The following is a 21,013-nucleotide window of genomic DNA, read 5'->3' as shown; positions in this document are numbered from 1 at the left end:
TCGACGCAACAGACTTTTTTTTAGCTCGTTGCTTTTCTTAGTTCCGTTCTATAGAAATGATTATGTTTGGTGAATGGCCATTGGCAGAAGTCCTCACATAATTATTCTAAAAGAGGTAAATGTCTTTAGTGTCAGTAATGGACTCGTACAGTATTCCGGAACTGGTAACATGCAGTGTACCTGTCAGAATCGCTGTTCCTGTCATTCAGACAACATGTGAGAAATTCCACACCCGTGTCTGACCAGTAAACCGAGTCACCAGTGCCTGTCATAACGAACCCTTACTCACGAAGAGCATTTGTCCAGTTTTTGACCCGTAAAATAACAAAACAAGAAAGAATTATGTAACTGGAATTCTTTGAAATATTATTACTTCAAGGTATCCTGAAGGGTGATTTGTTTCTGTGGTTTAGTTTAATTTGTTTTAACAGCTTTGGGAGATTTTTTTTAGACCTTGCTTTTTTAATGTTGCTCTTTTTGTTCACCTTTTGAAATAGTCTATTGTTCTTCAAAGTTCTATGATGTGTAAATAAAATGTACAGTTACTTCATAAAACATTTTATATTTTTAAATCTATTACTCATGAGCATTACAGCCCCATAGTTGTGCTGGTTGACACAGGCATCAGTTAAACCAATAAAAATGTGTATTTTGAATTCATGTATGATGATATATGACACATCCATTTGTACATCAGATTTTACTGTTCACTGAGCGACAATATCTTTCGACGTATGAAATAAAACAATGTCAACAAAGTAGCACATAAAGATGTCTGCCATAACACATTTTATTTTTAAAATGCATACATTTGCAGCAACCCAATATTTATTCACATCATTCAGTGTAATGTGTCTTAAGTCCAAATAGTACAGGTAATGGGTTAGTTTTAATGTGAATGAAAACCCAAGACTTCAAATACTCCAATTAAAAAAAAATAATGATTACCACCTGTACTAAAATTTAAGAAAATGGAAACATTTCTTTTGAGAAAATAACTGACTTCTTCAGCGAGACGACTGTAGCGCTCAGCCAGTATGCTGGCAGTTAGCGACATTGATGGAACACAGGAATATGTCTTCTCAGCTTTGTTCTTTGTCTTCGTGTTACCTGCTTGGTCAAATTTTGTGAACTTCTGTACTGGACAGGGGATTTTTAATAATTATACCACAGAAGGGGTGACAGTGCAGTAAAATGAGCAGGGAACTGCGCTGGAAACCTAAAGATTGCAGGTTTAATTCCCAGATAGGGCACTGCCATTGTACCCCTGAGCAAGGTACTTAACCAGAATTAGTTCACCATATATCCAGCTGCATGAAAGGATGCTATGTAAAAATGCAAGAAGCTGTGTAAGTCACTCTGGATAAGCTTGCTACATATTCTGTATGCTAAATAGCAGTCGTGTAATATAAAGGGGACTTTGCTGGAAGCTTTGGGGAGGCCTGGTAAGCAGTTCAAGTCCTATTGGCAATAGATAATTGGGCATTGTCAATTCCAGCAATGAGTCAGCAATATCCTCCAACAGATGGCACATCCCCCCGCACAGTGTCCCTATCACCAGATTGGCATACCTCTAGAAGTGAATTGCCTTTCCCTGAAGATATTCCAACCAAGCATTGCCATAGCTTTTTGATTATACACTCAGGCATTTCACATTGTGTTAAAGTGTGATCTGTTCAGGGCCAACTGTGAGTGCATACTTAACTTGGGGACATTGGCTTTGTGCTGTGAATTGTTATAATGGACTGCATTTGCAGCATTCTGTTGAAACTGGCAGAAAATTTGATATGAATGACAGAGGATGATAAAGCCTCAATTGTCTCTGAAATAAATTTTTAAATATTGACACAGAAACTTGTTAGAATGTTAATTCTCTTTGATTTCATTGTAATTGTCTCAACTGAAAATGGCTTGCCTTAAAATGCTTAACCCATAGCAGTTTTTTGGAGTTTGTATACATTTTTTCCCTTCTACATTTTAATAGTACTCTATTGGGGCGGATTTGGGGTTATGCTATTTATTTAATCATTTCATGTCAGACTTTAATTTAAAAAAATATTTTTATTTAGCATATATTTGACTCTTTTTATAGCAGTTCTGGATTTTCAGGCATCCTGGTAATGTTGGTGAAATCCAGTGTATGCACGCTGAACACTTACTTTGGCTTTACACCTTAGGTCATGCAGTTCAGCAAGCGATGGCAGCTGCTCTTGTGAGAACCTTATCCGTTCCTATCAAACAGCTTCAGATTTTTACCGGATTCCAGTTCAGTCTTTTCACAAGCGGGGAAGGACTTTCTGCAAACCCCGAGTACAATAACCATTCTTAAAAAAAGCTGTTTTCTCTTTAAGTTGTTGGCGTTTCCTGTGCAGCTGTGGTAGAGAGCAGTGAAAGCTGTGGAGAAAGAGGGGTACAGTGCACAAGAAAGTCAGAACTGACCTGCAAACGCCCACTTACTGAAGAGGAAAGGAGTGGAATCTATTGAGCAGTGGCAAGCAAATGCATGCAAGGTTTAAAAAAAAAAAAAAAAAAATCTGCATCTGCAACTGGCTCAAACTGCAGATTCCGGAAGCGCAGTTAGGTGGAGGGGCACAGGGAGACAGTGAGACGGATGCAGTTTGATGGCTTTGTGTGTGTCCTCCAGCCGTCGTGTTTTATAGGCTCCCAGGGCAGCATCACTGGCTAAATGGGCGGCGCCGTACGGCCCCGGAGACGGTTGCCGAGGTCCCGGGGTGCACGGTGACGCGTCCCAAGTCTCCCCCGATTTCAGAGCCTGCGCGTGCAGCGTCGGCCCCGCGCCGTGGTCCACCCATAGCGTGCGTCAGATTCACTGGTGGTGCGCCCCGCGTGCAATTAGCACACAAAACAGTCATGTGTGCACCAGGCTTTGGGCTATCTGCATGTATACTGCTGTCACGAAATTATCTTAATATGATGGTTTATGTTGTATGAAGGAGCAGTGACTCTGCATTAATACATATTATATTAAGAAAAACAACAGGCCTAATATCAGGGTAATAATATACATTACAGCTCACTGGAGACGGCTAGACATTCACTCTAATAAGAGTGTGTTGGACATGCATTCAGTATTCTGTATTTAGCAATAGAAGGAATTAATTTTTCTCATAGTTTTAGTTTTTCAGTAGACAGGGATTTTCAGATGTATTTGGCTTTCCCTAATTGGACCAGCTGGAACAATTACCCAAGGTTATGACAGATTAAATGACACCATTAATGAAAGAAGTCTGCAGGATTCCACCGAGACAGAGGTCAATAAACACATAGCTCGACTCATAGTCTGTTGATTAAAATTGCCATTATATCTATACCAAGACAGTTAAGATACCGCATGTGTGTATTTAATACATTGTTCTTATAATGTGATTTCTTCTGACAGTGGCTTTATTAAAACTGAAATTCATCAGGGATCACAGTTTGAGTCTCCTCAACCCAGCGACATATTTTAGGAGGTCTACGGCGCGCCCTAAAAAAGCCCCAACTGCCGTAACCACAAGAGGACAACTGACTGAACCCTGGCGTGCTTCTACCGGAAGAAAAACATATCAGGTATTCAACAAAGACCTTGAAATCACACCGACTCACTGCATAAACACTGACTCCTCTGCTTCCCACAATACTGTGTTTCCCTTAAAAAAAAGGAAGCTATCGGGCAATGATTAAGTACAGACAGCGGACATAAAAGGTTAAAGGTCATCGCTCAGAATTGCTGTGTAGGGATTGACTTTGTCTTCTAATGGGATGAGTTCAGCCAACGCATGTAAGGGGATACATTATATATAAATGTATCTCATGCCCTTGCAAAACCATTCTTCACTGCTGGAGCAAGCACTGTAGGTGTCTTTAGGTGTGTGTTATGATGTGCGCTCGTCTGTTTCTGAGAACAAGGTGAAAAATGATTCCATCAGACCACATCACACTCCTCTGCTGCTTGGCAGTTCACCGTATTCTGCGCCACTGTACCTGTGTTGCCAGGTGCATTGAGTGGATGGTGCGCTGTTACCTGTCTGTGGTGTCCTGCTGTGCGGAGCTCACGCCCTTATTTTGCAGTGAATTCATTTAGAGTCGCTGGGATGCTTAGTCTTGCACTTCAGACTAATGCACAGACTGCATGATCCATAAGGCCTGCCGGACCTTTTCGTACATGACCCTGAGCATGCTGGGATGTAAGTTAACTCAAAAACCACACATGTCAGGAAACATTTAATTTGAACGTACAGGGAACTCGTTTACCAAAGTGTTACAGCATCTATGAACATACAGAACACACAGTAAACAAGGTACATCTCCTGTGCACAGGTACCTGTTGTCTCGTAGACAGTGATCAGAAGTAAGTCTTAACAGACGATAAGAGATGTCTGAGTCTTAACCATCTTAAGTCTTAACCATTTTACATGAGCAGAAATTTCTAAGATACAAAGTCTCTTTAATGCTCATTCATCTTTTTGATATAATCTTTTGGCTGTTCTTTGATATATTATTTAAAATTAGAGTATTAAAATACTCTAATACCGCCACAACCTTACATACCAATAACATGTAATATTATTTATCTAGAGAATTTACAGGGGAAAATTATTCTATAAACACAGCCAGTAAAGGAAGGCATCAATCCATGATCCAAAATTAATTACAAACCTTTTCTTCCAACAAAATAAATCAATGAACTCAGAATTTAACATGAAGATAATTCACTGGCAGATCCTTTGTTGTGCTGAAAGGGTTTCCACTGTCTAAAGCCCCTGTGGTTCACTGCAGATGGCGTTCGGCCATATTCAGCTGTCCTCTGCTTTGCGTTCTCTTCATCATATTGTCTTTCATCATCGTGCTCTGTCCTGAGATTGTTATTATGGATGTGAACAGTAACTGAAACTACTTGTACAGGAGGTGATAATTGACCGTACCCAAGCCAAGAACGTCCCTTCTAAAGAGCAGTGGTACTGTAAGGCTGAAGTTAAAATGGTTGCTGTAAGAAATGATTAACCATGCACTCCTTCGGCCTCAAGTTTGCCTTCTTCCCACAATCGGGAGTGCGGCTAGTGCTTCTGCTATAAAGCCTTCATTCAAAAAAGTATACAAAAAAGGCAACAAATTGTAAAGATTTCCCGGTTTAAGTGGCAGGGACATTGTTTTTTAAATATAATTTTCCATATGCCCTCTGGTAACATTTTTCTCTTCTGGAATTGGCCCCATTCATTGTAAAACAGTTGTGCACAGGAGATTTTTCCCTGCCAGAAGGCCAACTACAGAATTACCCAAAATCCAGAAAAATAACATGAAATACAAGTGACTGGAGGGATTTGTCCTTTGACTTCTAAACAAGAGTTTAAGGATATGGACTCCAGTCCATTGTGCTTTGGTTTTATTAATATGTGAAAAAATTGTGCTTTTAATTTTAGTTGTTTTCTAATTGACAATAATAATTTCAGTATCTAGGCTACAGTACCAGTGTTCTGTTTAAAATAAAATTAGCCCAAACATTTTAACAACACTATCAAGGACAAAAAATATTATCGAGTCTGGATTGTCTTGAAATATTACTCCATCAGTAACTGCTACTAAAAGCAAGGCCCACTGAATAAAATATTTATTTTACTGTTGCTTTATACATCTAATGTCAGAAAATCAATTTTTATCTAAATTCTGTATTGCTATTGATTCTCTGCTAATTACTCAAAAAAGGTGTGTAACTTTACATTTTGTATGAATATGAAATAAATGGTGGAATTTTCAAATACGCCAGTCAGACGCCTATTCAGCGTGCGTGTCAATTGTATGTTGTGCATGAAGTCGCATATTTAAAGCATTTTACACACTTCATTCATCTTCAAAAAATAATTGTATCTTTCTGATTAGTATCTAGCGACTCGGCTACCCCGGCTCTGAAACTCCCTGGTCCACAACGTGTCAAATTCCAAATACATCTCGCATCCGTCATCTTCTCTTTTTTTAGTGCGTTGTCACTTTAAATAATTTCGTAATTACGTATATGACGTAGCGAGCGTCGCGCGTGGTTGGATGAAAGTGCTGACGCCCCCCAAGTTGAAAGGTTACTTTCATTGGAACGCGCAGCTTCAAGGCTGGCAGCCATGGCGGCGTACAGAGTCACTCCAGTTTTGCCCAGAGTTTTGCATGCATTCAAGGTGAGCAGTGGATGGAACAATGTCTGCCTTATCTTGGTGTTCGGCCTGTGCTTCCAGCGTGGTGCGAAATGTGTAATCGGAGCAACCCGTTTTCACGCTGCTCTATCGCACACGGCCGATTGCAAATGTAAAAAAAAGGCAGAATGGAATAGTTTAATAGCAGACAAGTTGGTCTCGTCTTTGTCACTCGTGTTTGAAAACTGTTTGCCCTGTGAACGCGAAATAAAATAACTACTGGCGACTCTGCCATAATAGCTTGCAATGCATTTGGTAAGACGTGCAAAGTATGCGATTCAGGCCAAAAAAAGCCGTGTCAATGTCAAGGGTAGCTAGCTAACCTGCATGTTGGATAATGGTGCCACGATAAAGTAGCTGGCTAGCTAGCTGTTTTACCAGATACACTAGCGACTGGCAGTATCATTTATAAGGAGTTGGCTACCTGTCCTGTGCGTCACCCGACAGAACTTTGCAGCAGGTGGAGGCTTTGACAGTTTGTTACAAGCTGAGTGCGCTGTTTAGTGTCCATTGTCAAGTGTATCAAGTCGAGTCACCCAGCTTGGCCAGCTGTGAAGCTACGGCTTCACGTGAATAACTAATGTTAGTTAACAATACGTCATCTGTTTACATATGTGGCGAATGGTTTTACTTAAACATCAGCGAAGCATTTCTGGATAAAAACGAGCTCTGCTCCACTGGGACGCCACACATGCACAAATGTTGAATAAGCATCTAACTAATTAGCTGTACATGCTTATGAGACTGTTTATAAAATGTGAAACAATCAGACCGTACATATGTCTGTATAGCCGGCTGAATGTCCTTGTTGGAAGTGTGTCCGTGTGGATACTTTATTTGCTTATTGCCGACGTTCATTTCCCTTATTTGGTGTTCCAGTGTCTTGCGCAGTATATGTATGGTCACTGCACCGTGCCTGCTTTCCCATCTGGTTCACGGCGCACAAACTAGGCAGGCATCCGAACTGTTCTTTCCTCGAGTCGTGGCCCCGCGGACTGTTTACATTTTTGGAAGTGTCGGTTTCAGTTTACCTTCCTGCGCTTCAGATCTCGGTGACTTTAATGTCCCGGGAACCGCTGTTCTCGGAGATGAATGCGCCTCTGTGAACGGGGGCGTGGACCAGAACTCTAGGAAAACTGGCGCTGCCACTTCCCGTCCGGGTCAGACGTGACGGGACGCCACAAATAACTCCTACTGCAAATGAACCCTCTCAATCAAAGTCACCTTGCACATATTTCTAAGGTGTTAAAGCTGGAGCAGGGCGGACTGAATTCCAGCAGGCTGCTTGGATGGGGGGTGGTGGTCTGTTTGGCCAGGTTGCAAAGTATTGTTCACACCTAACATATGCAAGAAGGGAAGAAGACGAAATAAACATTAATGTTCAACCGCTGTTCCTGTGTAGCTTTGAGTGTACATAATTACTGGAGTGGGTAGGAGGGGCCAGGCGGTGAAGCCTAGGAAGTAACGGAAAACAGCCTCTACTGTGCATGTTGAGGGCAAAAGAGCTTTCTGCCCATTGAATTCAATGTAGAAAACCCAAGGTGATTTAACTACCAGAGAAAACCTAATGTCTTCAAAGGTTGGATATTCCTCCTGCACTTTAATGGGAGCTCCACTGTTCTGACCTCAGCATGCGCAGTGCGGGCTTACTTCCGTGGGCTTTGCAAGTTTAGGTTAGCTGAAGGCGTGCTTTCCTGCCAAGTCAGAGGTGCATGTCTGTGCTGTGCACTGGCTGTTTGGAGTTTGGGTTGCAGTGCAGGAAAAGACACTGCACAAAAAGCACAGAAAATGAGGGTGTGTTTGCAGTTCAGATTTTGTGGAGAGATTTAAGCCGTCTAATGGTAATTTCTGTCTCTCTCTCATGTTATTTCTCTCTCTCTCTCTCTCTTCCCCTCTCTCTCTGTCTTTTTCAGCATGTCTCGTTTAGGTCAAGACTCTGGGCCACAGCCTCTCATGCTCAATACTCAACTGTGTATGACTCCAACGAAAAGGTACGTTCAGGACTTTGATCATTTTTGGAAAATCATCTGCTGGTGAATTTGATGGTTTATCAAAGCAGTGTGTGTGACATCATGTGTTCCTTGAGCTCTGGATGTGTTTTGGAGCGGTTTGCTCTTGTTCTGTGAAATGCTCCTTTTAGGGGTTTTCTGTGACAGGCCTTTTCCAGGAAGACAAATGGGATCGTTTTATGTGTCCAGGTTTTTCGATGTGTAGCCTGACTTGTCTGCACATGTGTGCTGTCGTTATGAAAGTATCTATAAATTCAGGTGTCTTGCAGTTTATGACCAGGTAAGGGAGTCAGGGTACGCTTAAGACCATGTCCTGACTTACCTGTCCCAAAGTACCCTCTTAATATGGGTATTGGTGCTGAGTGGTCTAAGGCGCTGGATTTTGGGCTCCAATCTCAATAGACAATAGACAAGAAAGTACATGTTCTGAAGTACTGACAATTTGGAGAGACGGTTTCACGCTGGAAGTTGAAAGGCTGTGTGGACGTTGCATCGATGATCTGTTTCCGGGGTGTCCAGTATTATCTGAAAATGTCCGGTGTGGGTGCAGGTTTCTGTTTTAGCCCAGCGCTACCACACCTAATTTAAGTATTTAACTAATCATGGTCTTTAATTAAGACCTTGATAAGTAAATGGTAAATGGACTGCATTTATATAGCGCTTTTATCCAAAGCGCTTTACAATTGATGCCTCTCATTCACCAGAGCAGTTAGGGGTTAGGGGTTAGGTGTCTTGCTCAGGGACACTTCGACTTGCCCAGGGTGGGGATCAAACCGGCAACCCTCTGACTGCCAGACAACCGCTCTTACCTCCTGAGCGATGTCGCCCCTAGAATCAGATGTCATAGTGCTGGACTAGAACTCAAAACCGGCACCCACACCAGCCCTTTTCAGATAACGTTGGACACCCCTGATCTATTTGCAGTGCAGTAAGAAAAGCAGTCAGCTTACTGTGTGGGAAGAAGGGCCCTGAGGGTCACCAAAAGGCACCGCTGGGATTCGAACCCAAATGAAACAAAGAAAAAATAAATCGCTGTCCTACCTGAAATATGAAAACGGGTAGCAGCAGACTGTCATTAGCTGGCTAGGAAACAGTTGGCAGTAGAGATTTGTTGGCTCAGTTGGCTCATTGAGATTAAATTCCCTTTTGGAAGATTTACCTGTAGGATAAGCGGCGGCACTGTTTGCACAATAAATACAGTAAAAGTAAAGCTAACACAAACACGAAATCCAAAGTGGAAAAATCTCATGAACATTTGCATTCTTCCCTCATAAAAGCAGTTTATCTCATTTGACTTTTTGGGAAGTTGTTCGATGACCAGTGTGCATAATGATAAAAAAATCTCCCCCCCTTCTCAGTCTTTGGGGAGTCAGTAAAATATTAATTGTAAAAAAAGGAGAGTGACAGCAGGTAAATAACAGCAGGTGTCCTGGTTTTTCCCCTGCCCCCCCCACGCCCCCCGTGCCCCCCCGCCCGCCCCCGCCCCGTCAGCTCCTTAGCCCCCGTAAAACCGCGTCCCTCATCGGCTTTCAAGGAAATCGTCAACCCAACCCCCCCCCCACCCCCCCACCCCATAAACACCATGTCGCATCCCTGGCTACTTTGATCTTCAAACGGACGCCCTCCTGCCTCCAGGGCCGGCGCTCCGAGGACGCTCCGGCGGGTTTTACACGAGCCCGTGGACGCGCGGGGGAACGGCCTCCGCGTCCGCGGCGGCGCCTCACTCTCGCTCCGCCGCGGATAACCGCCGGTCAGAGTTTTTTTTTAACGGCCGCAGCCGCCATTTTGTCCTCCTCATTGTTTTCAGATACCTTGTTTTTGATGGACGACATGCGTGTGCTCTCCTGCCATTGTGGGGCAGTTCCTCCTGGATGTCCATTTGGCAGTGATGTGCACGGCAGTAAAACTGTACGAGGTTGAAGAATGGGCCGTTTAATGCTCCAAGGAAGTAAACAGCCCAAGAACAGGCCGTGTTGTTCTGGCAAAATCCAGTCGACTTGTATAAACAGCGGTGGATTAATGGCGTCGGCGAGGACGGGACACTTTCCCAGGAATACAAGCCTCGGTGCCCTCAGGAAATATGTTGCTCAGTCCTGCCATCATTCCAAAAAAAAAACAAAAAAAAAAACATTACCACAAAGTTTGTTCTCATCAAGCATTCTGGCTATCTTGATTTTTGAAAGCTCTCCTTGATGTCTCTTCCCAAATATCTATAAATTTCTTCCAAAAAGTTAACTAGTGCCAGTTTCACCTGTGACTCTCTCTTTTCCCCTCTGTTGTTTAATTGAAATTTTGTGAAGGAGTAGCAAAATGGTTGGTGGTCTCCGCAATCGTGTAAAACCAAGGGAGGCTTCCAAAAGATGCTGCGTGTAGTAAAAAAAAAAAAAAAAGGCTGATCAAATATCTCTCGTTTCTTTTGCAGACGTTTGACAAAATCCTCATCGCCAACAGAGGAGAAATCGCGTGTCGGGTGAGTGCCTCAGACGTTTTGAATCGGAGAGTTGCATGCATGGGGGGGATCTTTCAGGGGGGGTTTCTGAAGACGTAAGATGCGCACAGGCTTACGAGTTCTCTTTGCCGTCCACAGGTGATGAAAACGTGTAAGAAGATGGGCATCAAAACCGTGGCAGTGCACAGCGACGTGGACTCCAGTGCTGTGAGTCGCCGAAATGCTCTCAGTAATACTGTTCCTCCCGTTCCCCAAAGCGGGTCCTCACACCCTCCTGGATATCAGTGTGACAAAAGCATCGTCTTCAGATTCACGGCCCAGATTTATTTTAATTGCAACACGTTTTGTACTTTCCCTCCGAGCACCGAATTTTAGGCAGTTTCATATTTCTGAATGTATCAAGACACATTTCCGGAGTTGTTCAGAGGGATGAAAAAGTAACAGCTGAAACCCAGCTCAAGTGTAGTAGCAGCGAAGTGGAAGCTTGTACTCCGTTCTGTCTCTGTGATAAAAAAACTAAACTAAAAAAAAAACAAAATGGCGTTTTTTTTTTTTCTTGAACTCTGTTTGCTCGGATGCGTTTCTGAAGACGGTTTGATTGCCCCGTTCATTTCCTTCGGGTCCGTCGATATATATCTTCCCCCACGCGGTGCCGTTTGGATCCCTCTGCGGATGCTATTGGCTGAGAGCGAGCGAGACCGGAGGCGGAGCCGTGGGCACTCGGGCTGGTGGTCCGGAAGGAGCCGATTTGATTGACTTGGAGCGCCAGGCTCCCCGGAGTCGGGGCTCGGAGTCCCCGGGCGGCGGCTGCCACTCAGGGGCGGAGAGCGGATCGGTAGCTACGCCGTTAGCGCCTGACGCACGACCCATTAATTCCAGCGCGGCCAATTACACCCCGCCCCCCCCCACCCCGCGTACGGTTCTGCCGCATTGATTCGCGTCCGGTTTACTGGGCAATGGGGGGGGGGGGGGAACGTGGCGATGAAAGACTGCGACGATGAGGAAGGGATCGGAGGAAGGATCTCCGACGTGGGTGTTTCGGGAAGTCGCGTTCGTCTGGAGCGCGTGTTGCGGCTGGTGCTCGCGTAGGTACGGCTCACTGGCGCGATGGCAACGTGGCTACGTGTCTGAACATATCTGGGAAAAGTACTTTTTTGTGGTTCGTCTTTAAAAAGCCTGGCTCATGTAGCAGGTCAGAGTAAAGATGATACAGTGTAGGCATTCCTTCTTAAAATACAGAAGTGCTCACGCTGAGTGGTTGACATTTCCAGAAAAAAGCTAAGGCAAAACCTGTGACTCATTTGCATGAAGTAAGATGTTACCTGAGCAACCAGTTTTTTTTTTTCCTCGTTTTTTTCAGGCTTTTAAAATGTGTTTTGGGCGTGACGTAGCTGGAGTGTACGTAGAGCTCCCGCACTGTGGGGACGGAGTAGTAAAACTGAGCAGCCTCTCAAGCGAGTGGCCCTTTGCGTCTGGACGATTCGCGATTAGGGAGACGTGAATCATCGCTTAGCGAGGTGCTACCGCGTCTGTCTGCCGCTGAGGGGGAGGGGGGAGGGGGTGCCGGGGTGGGGGGGGGATGTGACTTTGCGATGCCGTAGTAATTGGCGCTCGTTGGGTTTCCAGCTGAAAAGTGGGGAGAGAATGACAGGGGAGATGAAGACGGAACTTGGTTTCGCTGCCTGGAGTCTGTCCGGCTGATGGACTCATAATTAAAATGGCTTCTCTCTCCATTCTTCATTAATCCTTTCGCTGTTCTCCTTCTAAACCCTTCTCATTTACTTATCCATTTGATAAGACAAGGTGTAAATTTTCCCCACACACCTGTGCCTTACCTCGCGCCATTTTTTTGACTACGGCCCGTGAGGTTGAGATTTGTACTGAAGAGACTCTAACCCAGCTCACCCGTTCCATTAAAGAGACTCTAACCCAGCTCACCCGCTCCATTAAAGAGGCTCTAACCCAGCTCACCCGCTCCATTAAAGAGACTCTAACCCAGCTCACCCGTTCCATTGTAGAGACTCTAACCCAGCTCACCCGTTCCATTAAAGAGGCTCTAACCCAGCTCACCCGTTCCATTGGAGAGACTCTAACCCAGCTCACCCGTTCCATTAAAGAGACTCTAACCCAGCTCACCCGTTCCATTGTGTGTACGTTGATTGCTTGTGTCACTGTTGTCGAAACAGATGCAAGTGCAGTATAAATGTGTACATCCTCCTGGAACATGTACGTGGACTTCAGAACGGAACTCTGCCCACGCCAGCAAGAGAAACCGGCCTTAAAGAATGGCCCTTTGTTTGTCAAATCTTGCTTGTGACCTTAGGTTTTTTTAAAAATATATAAGTGAACAGCACCTTGCTGAAGAGGAGAGGAGCACGTCTGCTTCTCTCTCGTGTGTGTGTGTGTGTGTGTGTGTGTGTGTTGGGGGGGGTGGGGGGGTATGCAGAGAGGGAGAGCTGTCCCTGGTGAACCCCCCCCACCCCCTACCCCCCCCTCATCAGGGGCTTCCCAGATTCCCCGTCCCTCTCAACACTCGGCAAATAAATCTGAGGCACCGTTGGCAGGTGCTTACAGTGAGACGTGAAGATGGGGAATTGCATGGAAAGGATTAATATTCATGACAGATATATTGTCATAACCTGAAAATGCGTTGGGGGTGGTGGTGTGGGGGGGTGATGGTGTTGGGGGTTAGAAGCGGAGGGGAGCGGGGGTGGGGGTGGTGTACTTGACGTGCGGTGTGTTAACAGCTGTGGCTTTCATGTGGTTTTACTTTCCCCTGATCTTCCGCCTGCATTACACTCTGAAATACGGCTTCATGTTCACGTGCTGGAAATAACACGCTATCATGGCACGGTGGTTTTTCTGATTTTTTATGTTATTTCATTTTTTTTTTCCCCGGGATGGCGGAACCGTAGCGAAAAGGACGGCGACGAGCGAGCCGGTTCGAGGAGTCGTCGCCGTCGCCGTCGTCAAATTACTGGCGTGGAAGACGAGCGGGGCGTGAGCTTGCGGCAGGAATGAAGCCCCCATTCATTGAGCTGATCAGGGGAGCGGCGCTTAATTGCAGAGAAGCGCGGCTGAGTGGCGTGCGGCTAAGGAGCGGTGCGCGGCTGCGGAGCGCTCTCGGGCATTAGCCGCGTCCCTTCTGGGAAGCGGGGCCCTAATCAGGGGGCCGAGGAGCCGGCGAGCGGCGCTGATGAGAATTATGACGATTATGGCATGTTAGCACATGTCCTCGGGACAAGTGGACAGGCGACGACTTAATCAAGGGCTGCTTTAAGTGGCACCCATGCTGCTTCCTAACTACCCCCAGATAGCGTCGTATCCTCCGCCAACCTCTGCTCATTAGGGTCAGGATGATTTTTAATGGCTTGTGTATATATTGTTTTTTTCCCTCACCCCCCCACCCCCCGCTCACCTCCTTGTTGAATAATTCATCCAGGGACTCGCGCCTCGCTCCATAAAGATCCCTGTCGCAGCCTCTCAGCGCCTGAGCTCGCTGCTGCTCTGTCCGGGGCTTCAGCTCGGGTGTCCAACTGCAGGTTACACACAAAAAAAACAACAAAAAATAAAACAATAATGCGATGAATAAAACTGATACTTCTCTGTCCCAGTTCTATTTGTGAACGTTCTGTGAGCAACAGGCCTGGGAGTTTGTTCTTTGGCTTTTTGAGCAGGGCCTTCTCTCAGGAGTACTGGGCTGCTGTCGTCAGGAGACATTTTGTTTTGTGCTGCCCCTCAGAACTGGCCGTTTATTTAAATGTGGGATGTTTTGGGGTGGTCGGAGCGAGGACTCCCAGGAAGCTTGGTGAGGAGATGGTTTGTTGGCAGATGACTCTGTAGATCTCAAGTAGGGTCTGGGTGATATGGACAAAATATCATATGATAGTTTTTCGTGTTATTGACAGTATACTGGTATTTGGTTTTCCGATACAAGTTACACTGAATGTAAATTGCAATATAGGCCTACTGTAACTGTAGAAAAATAAGGATAAATTGAAATCAGTAAATGTCACTGTTTTTATGAGGAGCACGAATGGTGAACGATGTGAAATATTGAATTACGTTCAAAATGAGATGGTAAACATTAAAAACCCTAATGTGTAACCTGCTAATGTTTGGTTGCTAGACAAAATATTCTAGTTAAACAATAAAAAAAAATCCAAGCTTCTAGGTTTGGAATTAAATTTGCTGACCAGACGGCCTTTTTTACCGGACATTTCTTCTTTTTGGGGTCGAAAATATCCGCTCAGATGGGATTCCAAAATCCTGGAACTATCTTATTAGGTTTTGCTCATTCTTTGCACCGTTTATAAACAAATAGCCAAGTGTTACGCTCATAACATTCACTTATGATGTTCGCTTCCTGCGTTCGTTCACCTAGCTTATCGTGGGTGACCTCCTTCCTCGCCAAGCCCTGTTAAAGCGAATGGCCCCATTGACACAAGCCTGTCATGGTTCGCCATGCATTAACTGTAGTATGGAGCTCAGAGGGCGTCCTGGTAATGCTCCTGTCCTCCTACCCAACAGCCTGAGAGGCAGAGCTCTTCTTCTGTGGTGGGCCGCACTTGTTTGTGGTTCCGTGGCGTTCCAAGGGTCTGTTTTTTATCTCGCAGCTGATTGGTCCGCGCGACTGTTTACACGCACGCGGTGCCACATGCGTGCGTCCCGGCTGTGTGTCTGTGCCGGCGTGTGTGGGGGGGGTTTATAAGAACCGGTGCGGTTAAACCCTGCCATGGTGTGGGGCTGTGGGGGATATGGATTTTCTGCTCAGGTTTCGGTGGGGGTAGATTTAGCGCCGGAGAGTCCTGCCGCAGGCGACGCTTTCCACCTTTCGGCAGTTGGTCTGTTTGTCCTCTGACTTTCAGGCTTTGTTTTTCTTTCCGGGAGAGCAGCTGCTTTTTCAGCTGTGGGGTCTGTCCCCCCCCCGTCCCCCTGTCCCTCTCTCTCTCTGTCCGTCTGTCCCTCTCTCTCTCTGTCCCCCTATCCCCCCGTTCCCCCGTCCTCACTGTGACACAGAGCTGGAGCCCAGTGAAACGTTTCCGTTGTCTCAGGTAAACTCCAGCTCCCTGGACACATCGGCTACGTGGGGCTCAAGTGTTCTGCTGAATTTGTAATTGTTCCCAGGGCAGATGCCCTTTCCACACAGCTACCGTTTTGCATATTATATCATGAACGGGTGTTTCCTGAAGTCCAGGTTAAATATGACACAAGTCGACCCGTTGACCCATCCAGTGGATTTGAGCGTAGATTCGATTGAAAGTCAAATTCATTTTCTCTGATTCTTCTCTACCTGTGATTGACAGAGCCCGCTTGTTTCAGGGTTATTTTTTTAAAGTCCTTGTGGGCCCACCCCCCTCGAAGGCCTACTGGTAATTGGCTGAAGGCTGGATGAGGTAATCTGGTGTACAAGCACAAATCGGAATAGCAGGAGCTTTGCTTCCCCCAACCACCCCCCCTCCCCCCCCCCACCCCACCCCCCCATCACTAATAAAGCCACCTTCCCTGCTGACGGAAAATTGTCAGTTTACCTCAAACTGCAGGGGGCTTCGCAATCAATCCTTAAAAAAAGCACCGCCTGGCCACCCTGCTGAGATGGGGGGTCCCTGGGGAAGGGAAAGCTCTGTGGTTTAATATGCAAGGCTTCTGTTTGCTGACTGGGGATTCGCCATGTAATAGAATTGTTACCAGCCAGTTCAGTTTAACCTTTACAGACCTGGAGGAAGAAGCACTTGCTTTCGTTCATTCATTCATTCATTCATTAATTTATTAATTTGTTTGTTCATTCATTCATTCATTCATTCATTCATTGTCATTTATTTATGAATTTCACTGCTGCAGTAGGGGAATGCACAGCAAAACGTGTCTCCCCACCTGACGCTGAACTAACTGGTGAAATGTTCGAGAAGCTGAAAGGAACAAAGGTGACAATTGGTGGTAATGAAAGGATGACTTTAATTGCATTGCTCCTGTTGTTGTGGAAACGCATATTTAGGTCTGTTCAGGAAGATCTGCTTTAGTGAGCATGCCTGAACAGCAGGAGTAAAAGTCACCTTGTTCATTTTTAGCATATTTAGTTTTTTTCTGTTCCTGGGAATTTTTACCCAAACCTTAATATTTTTTCGACTCCGCCTCAGTTGATCGGCTGGGATTTTCCTTGTGAATCTGCCTGTAAGTCTGTACACAGCTGGGCTCACCTGTGTGCCAGTGAGGAGCGCCGTGCAGTCAGGTCACAGGTAGCATTGTGGCATTCCCACTGCATGGCACTGAAGAAATCACCTTTACTTCCGGTATATGAGTTAAAGCCGCATTAAATGGTCTCTGAGATGCACAAGGAGAAAACAGAAACCCAGGCATTGTGGGAAGGCTTAGGGCTTGTGGGACAGCTGAGGGATTGAGAGAAGGCTGTGGGATTGTGGACAGGCTGTGCGATTGTGGACAGGCTGTGCGATTGTGGGAAGGCTGTGCGATTGTGGACAGGCTGTGCGATTGTGGACAGGCTGTGCGATTGTGGGAAGGCTGAGGGATTGTGGGAAGGCTGTGCGATTGTGGACAGGCTGTGCGATTGTGGGAAGGCTGAGGGATTGTGGGAAGGCTGAGGGATTGTGGGAAGGCTGCAGGATTGTGGTAAGTCTGTGGGATTGTGGGAAGGCTGCGGGATTGTGGGAAGGCTGGGGGATTGTGGGAAGGCTGAGGGATTGTGGGAAGGCTGTGCGATTGTGGGAACCTCTGGTGGCAGTGGACTTTCTCTTGTGTTATGAGGTGGGGAATACTGTTTGAGGTGGGGAATGCTGTTTGAGGTGGGGAATACTGTTTGAGGTGGGGAATGCTGTTTGGGGGAAGCCTGAGGGTCAGGATTTGGTTCAGTTCAGTTGGCGGGGTGCTTCACTGCATTAGGTCTACCGTCCAGAAATCACTGTGTCCCTGTGTTTGGGTTTTTAAAAATAGTTTTTAACCCTTAGAGATCGAAGGAGATTCTGACATTTTCCCCCCCACTATTCTCCGTTTTAACAAGTTTATGTAATAGATAACCCAAATGCAACCCCTTTATTTTGTTCACAAGACTCGTCTCTATCAGGAAATGTCAAGCTTAGGCCTAGAAATGATATGGATCAGTTGGTCGGCTCTATTATCGAAGAAAAAAAAAATCATTTTCGGTTGCTGAAAAATAAAGTGTGTTCACTGGAGTATATCTCCAGAACCACGAGTGTCAGCTCAAGTATAACATCTTACATTTTGAGAATAGGCTGCGTGGAGCAGCCACATCAGACAGCCATGTCAGAAGGACATGCCATTACTTTACAGTGTATATAAATATCTGTGGAGTACATGGTGGAAATATGCTCAGAGAACTGAAATGGTTAAGTAGAACTGTTTCCTTTTCTATTAGGATTGCACTGCAACCAATTAAAACAATAAATGACTATGTGCAACAGTAATAAAAAAAATAATAATTTAAATAGACAAAATAATTTCTTGAATGGCGCATAAATTATCAAGTCTTCCTGTCCTGCAAAAACCAGCTGACCTGTAATGTTCCTAAATTCCATTATACACATTATATTATACTATAAATGTTCTGTAAAGCCGATCTTTTCGGCTCAGCGTGTTAATTTAATTTTTGCATGATGCTCTGAGGGCCTATTGGGGCTTATTCAGAACTCTTTATGCCGTTGCTGTGTGTCGTCGTTGGGTCAGAACTCTTTATGCCGTTGCTGTGTGTCGTCGTTGGGTCAGAACTCTTTATGCCGTTGCTGTGTGTCGACGTTGGGTGTTCTCTTCTTAAGACTTTTATTAGCTGTTCTGACGGAAAGCTCTCCTGCTCTCTCCCTTTCTCTGTGACTGTTAATGGGAGTGAAGGTTTCATTCTCCTGAATCGTGCTGATGTTCTCCTGGCAAAAGCCCCTTTAAGTGGATTTCATAGAAACCTTTTGACTAAATAGTCAGATAGTAATTGAACAATTGAAAGGGTTCAAATCTTCCGTAACTGAAATCCTGTCATCCTTTGCGTGGCTATGGGCACTGGTGGAGAATTTAAGTGCATAATGCATGCTGACAGAAAATGGATTCGTTCCCCCCCCCCCCCCCTTTTTAAAAAAAAAAAACATTTGTCTAAATGGCCAGAAGCCTATTTTTATCCAGTAGGTAGGAACGGAAAACAACAGTTCTGCAGCAAGTTTTGCAGCAAGAGTCTGTAACGCAAATAGGCCTATTAAATTATTAATTACACTCTGCATTAAGGATGTAAATGATTGAAATGATACGTGTGTCTTTAGCGAATGTCCTGATGACATTATTAGTTTCCTACAGAAATCTGCCGTGTGTTTTCCAGCACAGTTTAGACACGTATCGTACACATCTCGCTGTTTTTTCCCCATCCTCATTAATCGCCTAATCACTTCTAAATGAGCTGAACACGGAGAAGCGATGACACTACTTAACCGATATGCAAATCCACGGACTGCTCGCAATTTCAAGAAATATGAAATGTGAAATTCGTGGGCTCTTGAGGTTGAGCCAGTGAGGAGAATCACTGCACCGTTGCTAACAATTTTTCCGCAACCCAGCTTAGTTTGAGAGAAGGTGTCATTAATTAAACCTTAACACAAGATTGCCTCCGTATCGCACATCTAATTTAATATGGTGAATTAATGAGACAAAATAACGTTCAGAAATTATTAACCAGAAGGAAAAAGTAACTACATACCAATTTGGAATGAGTGACAAGCACCATGTACCCTTCCTAATGAACCCTTGTTTGAATTTAATTGAAATCTATGGCAAAGATTTGATACGGTTCCTGTATGTTATTATTATAGGTAATTAAACACAGTTAAAATGATAGAAAATAAAATGTGCGCACGCACAAACATCTTAAAACGACAACATGTGCAGATCCACGTCTGTGTGCTTCAAATCCACGTATAGGCACAGATGCACGTCTGTGTGCTTCAAATCCACGTATAGGCACAGATACACGTCTGTGTGCTTCAAATCCACGTATAGGCACAGATACACGTCTGTGTGCTTCAAATCCACGTATAGGCACAGATGCACGTCTGTGTGCTTCAAATCCACGTATAGGCACAGATACACGTTTGCGTGCCTCGGCACTCATAGGGATGTGCTTTGTAGTATAACTTGTGAAGGCCACCAAGCAGTGACCACTGATTTGTCTGCTGCTGCTGCTGCTGTTCTTGCTCTTCTGAATCTACGGTCATCTTCCTGGAATTCTGGCACCAGCGGAAGAAGGTCATGTGACTCCTGGTGGCATTCTGCCGTGGATTCTCGTCATGATTGTGATGCGCGTTTCCCCGGCGCGGGCGTGAACGCCGGCTCGCTCCGGCAGCGTTGAGAGAGGCGCCGCGGCGAACACGTGGTCCGTAAGAGCCTCTTTCTCCCCACGGTGTTGAGCCAGTTGTTGATAGTAATTCCCAGGAATGTGTCCCCTGAGCACAATTGTCTGTCACTTAATTAGCTGAAGTTCTGTCACCACACCACCGCTTTGCCTGTGTGTGTGTGTGTGTGTGTGGGGGGAGAGGGGGGGTTTACGTGCTTGTGTGTGTGTGTGTGTGTGTGTGCATATTTGTGTCAGACTGGCACTGTCTGTGTGTGTCTGTGTGCGCGTGTGTGTTGATTTTTACGTGCTTGTGCGTGTGTGTATGTGCGTGTGTGCTTGCGTGTGTGCGTGCGTGCGCGTGTGTATGTGCGTGTGTGTCAGTCTGGCGCTTTCTGTGTGACACTCACGCCAGTATTCTCCAGTCCTCACACATAGTAAGGGAGTGTCAGTCAATGCTCATACTTTTTCACACACATAGTAAGGGAGTGTCAGTCAATGCTCATACTTTTTCACAGAACAGACCTTGTGCAGACGAACGTGCAAACAAAATATGCAGTTAAAACAGTTAAAAATCAAAACAATAATCTCACTACATTAAATGCTGCTACTGCTTCTGTCTCCTTTGTGCACTTTTAATTTGGTTCTTGTGCATAAAATGATATGCAGATTTAAATATTTTGCCATATTTTGGCTATGCGAGTGTCCACACTCTTAACATGAGTACTGTTGCAGATGTGCATGTGGCAGCATAATTCCTGATGAATTGTGTAGTGAGCGGTTGAGTGTTAAGCACAGGAGATGTGTAGCGCTGGCTGGAACGCGTTCCGTTGTTCTGGTTCACAGCCATTAAACCGTGCAGGACCCGGTTTGTGATTCGCTCTCGGCTCTGACGCGGCGTCCCTTTCTGTCGACCCGTTTGGGTATTCCTGCTCTTCCCAGGGTTCCACGCTGGGTGCTGGCTGTGAACGCGGGTTCCCCGGGTTCTGCGGGTTCTGCGGGTTCCGCAGTATGAGTGAGCGTACGCCCAGCTGCGTAG

The 21,013-nt window shown here is 45.4% G+C and overlaps 1 protein-coding gene across 1 annotated transcript in view; it reads left to right on the top strand.

Annotated features, from left to right (window-relative positions):
- The first annotated feature begins 6,025 nt into the window (after positions 1-6,025).
- The window catches only part of pcca (propionyl-CoA carboxylase subunit alpha), a 144,054-nt gene continuing 129,066 nt past the window's right edge, over positions 6,026-21,013 (top strand). Inside the window, exons 1-4 of the mRNA XM_064311873.1 lie at positions 6,026-6,164; positions 8,093-8,170; positions 10,611-10,658; positions 10,776-10,844. Of these exons, the coding sequence (XP_064167943.1) occupies positions 6,111-6,164; positions 8,093-8,170; positions 10,611-10,658; positions 10,776-10,844 (249 nt within the window). The 5' untranslated portion in view covers positions 6,026-6,110. The remainder of the gene's footprint in view (positions 6,165-8,092; positions 8,171-10,610; positions 10,659-10,775; positions 10,845-21,013) is intronic.

Source organism: Anguilla rostrata, chromosome 15 (assembly GCF_018555375.3).
Source record: "Anguilla rostrata isolate EN2019 chromosome 15, ASM1855537v3, whole genome shotgun sequence".
Classification (NCBI taxonomy): Eukaryota; Metazoa; Chordata; class Actinopteri; order Anguilliformes; family Anguillidae; genus Anguilla; species Anguilla rostrata.
This window is presented reverse-complemented; position numbering and strand designations above follow the sequence as displayed.